This window comes from Trachurus japonicus, chromosome 13 (assembly GCF_045865225.1).
Source record: "Trachurus japonicus isolate A0001 chromosome 13, Traja_1.0".
NCBI lineage: Eukaryota > Metazoa > Chordata > Actinopteri > Carangiformes > Carangidae > Trachurus > Trachurus japonicus.
In genome coordinates this window covers 27,447,913-27,453,514 of record NC_140919.1, presented here as the reverse complement: position 1 = coordinate 27,453,514, position 5,602 = coordinate 27,447,913, and the positions used below count along the sequence as shown (strand labels likewise).

At 40.5% G+C, this 5,602-nt stretch overlaps 1 protein-coding gene across 2 annotated transcripts; it reads left to right on the top strand.

The window, feature by feature from the left end:
• LOC146976135 (transient receptor potential cation channel subfamily V member 1-like) lies at positions 1-5,247 on the top strand. 2 transcript variants are annotated; one of them, XM_085795661.1, is made up of 15 exons: positions 1-247; positions 652-797; positions 1,090-1,242; positions 1,391-1,528; positions 1,629-1,933; positions 2,138-2,314; positions 2,442-2,597; positions 2,687-2,782; positions 2,883-2,953; positions 3,036-3,201; positions 3,273-3,339; positions 3,472-3,797; positions 4,017-4,141; positions 4,813-4,919; positions 5,004-5,247. In XM_085795661.1, the coding sequence occupies exons 1-15, from the start codon at positions 108-110 to the stop codon at positions 5,087-5,089; spliced, it is 2,259 nt and encodes a 752-aa protein (XP_085651787.1). In that variant the 5' UTR covers positions 1-107; the 3' UTR covers positions 5,090-5,247. The 2 variants fall into 2 exon arrangements, with proteins under 2 accessions (XP_085651787.1, XP_085651786.1); XM_085795660.1 differs by having other exon boundaries at positions 643-797.
• Positions 5,248-5,602: the final 355 nt, after the last annotated feature.

The following is a 5,602-nucleotide window of genomic DNA, read 5'->3' as shown; positions in this document are numbered from 1 at the left end:
CAACACCTGTGCAGCTGAGGCTCATCATACCTGATGAGCCACTTGTGGAAGCAAATACACGGTCTAACTGTACAAGATCAAGACTGAAGTTATTAACAGCAAATAAGATGGAAAACGGACGCCCACAAGACAAAGAGGAGTCTGAAAAAAACAAAGAAGAGGAGGGGAATGGTCTGGATTGGCTGCTTGGAAATGACAGCTCAGAGACCATCCCTGCACCGATGGACACCAACATTTTAACGTCAAGGTAACCGGCCTTAATGTGAAAGAGCTGTTTTATTTCCTTCTGTGTGTTATGCTCATATATTTTAAGTATTAAATAATACCTGCTATCTGCTAGAGTCGAGAGTAGAGAAATCAGTGTGGTTATTTTAAGGATAAAGATTGTATTTTAGTCTTAAGAGATTAAGTGTGTCAGATGACGTGTGGTAGGATTTCAGGTTAAACACACATCTTTGTTTACAGCCCTTATTTGTTCACAGACTGGATCCTTTTCAAACAGTAAACAAACATTATGTTAAAGTTGTGTTTGGACATCATATTCAAAAACGACTGGCAATGCAATTTAGGGTTCTTGCATGGTTTAAAACCTTGAGCTGCACAATGTATTTGATCTTGTGTGATTTTTTTCTTCCCTTTCAGTCAACAGAGTTCCAAGGTTGATAATATTTACATTGAAGCGTTCACCAGGGAGACGGTGTTTGAAGCAGCTTCCCAGGGGGACGCGAGTCAGCTGCAGGGCCTGCTCCACTACCTGCAAGTTAATGATAAGCACCTTACAAGCACTGAATTCACAGGCAAGTGGAAAGACACACTTTTATCTTCCTGTTATCTGTTTCCATGTTAATTTGTATTGGTGCCACCATGACCAAGACTGGTTGGATGAGTTCTGAATCAGCTTGTGCAGAAAAGACATAAGTGGAACCAGTCATGTGAAACAGTCAATACAGTTAGTCAAAATAAAGATCTTACTGGTAATACCTGAAATATTTTTTTTTAAAAGATACCAAATAAGATGAAGCTAAATGTGAACTGTGTCATTTAGGTTAATAAAACTCCTGTTGAACCTATTGTGTGTCCAACTTGTAGATGAAACAAATGGGAAGACCGCCCTCCTGAAAGCTCTGCTGAATCTAAAAGACGGAAAAAATGACACCATTGAAGTTTTGCTTGACATAGCACAGAAAACCGGAGACTTAGAAAATTTTATCAACGCGTCTTACAACGACTTTTGCTACAAAGGTAGGTGACATGAAACAGAGAGTCATGAGTGCTAACACCACGCAGGGCACTCAGGAAGTGTCCATCGTTACAGATTTTTACTAAATTCTTCAACTGATAAGAGATTTTTACTGTGATACTGACTGTGGCAACAAACTTCTTGTCACAGGTCAGACAGCCTTGCATGTTGCCATTGAAAGACGGAGCTTCGACCATGTGAAACTGCTGGTCAAGAAAGGAGCAGACGTGCAGGCTAAAGCCAATGGGAAGTTCTTCCAGCATAATGCAGGAACAGGCTTTTATTTTGGTGCGTAATTACATCCAAAAAATCTGAAGCTAGATTTTATACCTCAGTTGTTCATGTCCAGATCTTGTCAATAAAGTCAATAAATGTTTGTTTTCAACAGGAGAACTTCCACTGTCTCTGGCTGCCTGCACAAACCAGCCTGATGTTGTGTCTTTCCTGATGGAGAACCCTTACAGAAGAGCAGACTTGACTGACAAAGACTCACAAGGAAACACTGTCCTGCACACCTTGGTGGTCATAGCCGACAACACACAAGAAAACACTGACATGGTTGCAAGGATGTATGATGAGATCCTCATTCTGCACCACAAACTGGAGAAAACAACAAAGGTCAAACTGGAAGATATTGAAAACAATCAGGGGTTAACTCCTCTGAAGTTAGCGGCCAAGTTCGGGAAGATCGGGGTGGGTCTGTTTTTATTTGACGGTCTGAGTGTAGGCTATTCCCAGATAAGCTTTGTTATTGACGTGCAACTGCTCTATTTAACTTGGGTGTGTTGGCCTGTAACATGAAGTGTGGGAAACATTAACGTGCATGTTCAAGTCACAAGAGGACACATCTGTTGTAACATGAGATAATGATCTCCTCTCTGATCTGTGGCTTCCCAGCTGTTCACGCACATTTTGCGACGGGAATTTGTGGATGAGGAGATGAGGCCGCTGTCCAGGAAGTTACTAGAGTGGGTCTACGGACCTGTTCACTCCTCACTTTACGATATGAGTTCCATCGACACCAATGAAGACAACTCTGTGTTGGACATAGTTGTCTGTGGGAGCGAAAATCCGGTTCGAGTCTTTACTTTGATCTCATTTGAATTTACAACTAACAACAAAAAAAAAATGTAATAATCCTCCTTTTGTTTTTGTTGTTGAGTGTTTTCAATGTGAAAACTGTTCTTGAACATAACCCCAGAATCGTGCTGAGATGCTCCAGATCGAGCCTCTACGCAGTCTTCTCCAGGATAAATGGGACCGGTTTGCTTCCAAATTATTCTTGGTGAATTTCTTGGTGTACCTGACGTACCTGATCATCTTCACCACAGTGGCCTTCTACAGAAAGGAAGGGCAGGTAAAACCCAACTAAACCACTGTCTAACTCAAAACATCACAGTCTTTGTTTCGGCCTAAGGACTCCTCCTTTAACCTTTTAACCTGCAGCCACCGTTTCCCGTTGAAAACACCCCGGCTGACTACTTCCGTTGCATCGGTGAGCTCATCAGTGTCCTTGGAGCGGTGTGGTTCCTCTACAAAGCGGTGAGAAAGTGGAATCTGGTGCAATAATTCACAGAAAAGGTGATACATTTGATTTCAAACTATTCCCAATTCCCTATTGTCTCGATTTCTAAATCCATAGATATATATTTTCAAGAGGAACCCCCCAACTTTCAAGTCTCTCTACACTGATGGATTCTGTGACATCCTATTGTAAGTGCCATTGCTCTTGTGAAGACTAGCTTTTACTAGGCCTATCAGTGCTTTCTTACCACTATACTTTGTTTGTTTGTAGTTTTCTGCAGGCTGCGCTGCTTCTGATCTGCGCATTATTGTACTTCTGTGGACGGAGAGAATATGTTGGACTCCTTGTGCTGTCACTGGCTCTTGCCTGGATCAATGTCCTTTACTATTCAAGAGGCTCTAAAGAACTGGGGATGTACAGTGTCATGATGCAAAGAGTAAGTCAGTTTTATAGTTACCTAAAGTCTCAGTGTGGGCCACCTGGTTTTAAGTCTGTGTGTCTTTTCAGATGATCCTGGGTGATCTTTTACACTTCTTATGTGTCTATGGTGTCCTGCTTTTTGGATTTTCTGCAGGTAAAACTCAAATGGACTCCAAATTTAGACATTTTAAACACATAAACACAGAAATTAAGAGTTAAGATGTTTTTTTTTTTTTTTTTTTTACAAAGTAAAGTCTTCTGTTTAAACTTTTCTTCTTATCCACAGCTATTGTTGCACTCATAGAGGACTCTCCTCCAACTCTGGCCGATGGCACACCGGCACGTGGAAGGAGCTTCGCTGCTGACACGTTCAAGTGCAAGAAACCAAGTTACAATGACATTCGTTTTACAACACTGGAGCTGTTCAAGTTCACTATTGGAATGGGAGATCTGGAGTTCACCGACCATGTTCAGTATAAGGAGGTTTTCTACATCCTGCTCATCTTGTACATAGTGCTCACGTACATCCTGCTGCTCAACATGCTCATAGCTCTGATGGGAAACACAGTCGAAAGAATCTCAAAGGAGAGTGAAAACATCTGGAACCTGCAGGTGGGAAGATGCTATGGCCTGTAAACTTGATTTCAGTGCGCAGAATCAGGGTTAAATTAAACTCACAAATTCTGGATTTTTCCTAAAGATGTCTGTAAATGTACCTGGATATCAGTTGCATCAACACAGGTTGCATGTTGGGGTTAGGCCAGAACAGAGTTTCTAAATTATGTGTAAACATTTTATGTAATCCACTATCATTTTGTTGCACATCCTCAGAGAGCCTTTACAATTTTGGACATGGAGAGGACTCTGCCCAGTTGCCTGAGAACTAAGCTGTACTCAGGAGTGTCAAAGATGGTGTGTCTTGGAGGACAAAAGGATGAGTCTCGGAGATTTTTCAGGTATAATAAATATGTTAATTTATTTAAATAATATGCTTGTACTTCGCTATATCTGTTGTACACTACTTGGTACTCCACTACATAACAGAGGAAAACATGGTAAATTTATTTTACCTTTCACAATAGCAGATTAGAGAATATACAAATTATAAAACCAAACTGAATGTAAAGTAATAAAGACAATTAGTCATAGACCTGGATCAACACCTTCATTATAATAAATAATTGTCTCCTGCATGATATCTCATCACTGTGACCAACAGCTTATAATTTTGATATTTTAATAATATTCTGTACTTTAACTTTCATATTCAGTTTAAGTTAAACTTTCAGTTTTATATTGTGCTTTGTGACATGGAACTAGGTAACAGTGACTGTATTACAGTGTTGTAGTTACTCTTAAACAGTGATGGCATCAGATTATCCACATCTCAAGATGGCACTCTGCTGAGGTTTTAATTATTAATTGATGCTTTGCACCACAAACTAAACTTTACTCAATTACTTTGCACAGTGGTGGTAACAATATTGATTACTACCATGGGTAGTTTCTCGTTTATTAATTTAGTTGAACTGGCCCTTTAAATCCTGTATTATTACAGTTTATGAAGATATGATCATGTCAAGCATTTCTAGTCCTCCTTGTGATCATGAGTCTTACTGAACTTCAGGGTGGAGGAAATGAACTGGAGACAATGGAGGTCAGATCTTGGTGTAATCCAGGAGGAGGACCCTGGGAATCAAATGATTAAACCACAGCCCTACGACCAGACTCTTGGTACGACCACACACACACAGACACAACCTATACATGTGTCTCTTACTGGTAAACCCGTCACTGAGCTGCCTTCTAATCTTTCAGGGAACCGTTGGAACCTAAGTCCGCTCCTGGAGAGGATTCGTTCGAGACGTCGCCAACCTCAGCTTCCCAGCAAGTCCACAGTTTAAATGTGAACATTCAGGATTCATGTGGCCATGAGCATCCTATCTGGATTTATTAGATTCAGACCAGGGACTGGTTTCACAAAGACAGACTCTGGCTGTGGCTTCGATAGGGCAAGAATCGGTCATCTGTTGCACAATGTGGTACAATAGATTCTGGGACAATTAAAAAAGAGAGTTACCCCAGCATGAAATGTGAAACGAAAATGTGTTACAAGTTCCAGTTTCAAGGATATGTTACTCTGCATTCAGCAGAGTGAAACGATAATGAAGAAAATTTTGAATTTGATCACTTCTCTTCCCACCACTCTTTCCATGTTAACAAATCATAAATTATGAGCCAGTGCTAAGGTGTTCCTGAGTGACAGACCAGTCTAAAATATCTTTTTGAGCCCACAATAATTTCCTACATCTACCCTGTTACTCTGTGGGGCTGTACTTGTAAAACTAGACGTAAAATGTTTGTGGTTTTCTGTGACTTAGACATCAAAAACACCCTCTCAACCTTAAGAGCTTAAC

What these genes read in the sequence shown, in the direction of transcription:
- LOC146976135 (XM_085795660.1), top strand. Translation starts at nt 108, where the DNA reads ATGGAAAACGGACGCCCACAAGACAAAGAGGAGTCTGAAAAAAACAAA. An exon ending in CAACGACTTTTGCTACAAAG is followed by an intron (nt 1,243 to 1,390) that starts GTAGGTGACATG and finishes TTCTTGTCACAG; the next exon opens with GTCAGACAGCCTTGCATGTT. An exon ending in TGTGGTTCCTCTACAAAGCG is followed by an intron (nt 2,783 to 2,882) that starts GTGAGAAAGTGG and finishes CTAAATCCATAG; the next exon opens with ATATATATTTTCAAGAGGAA.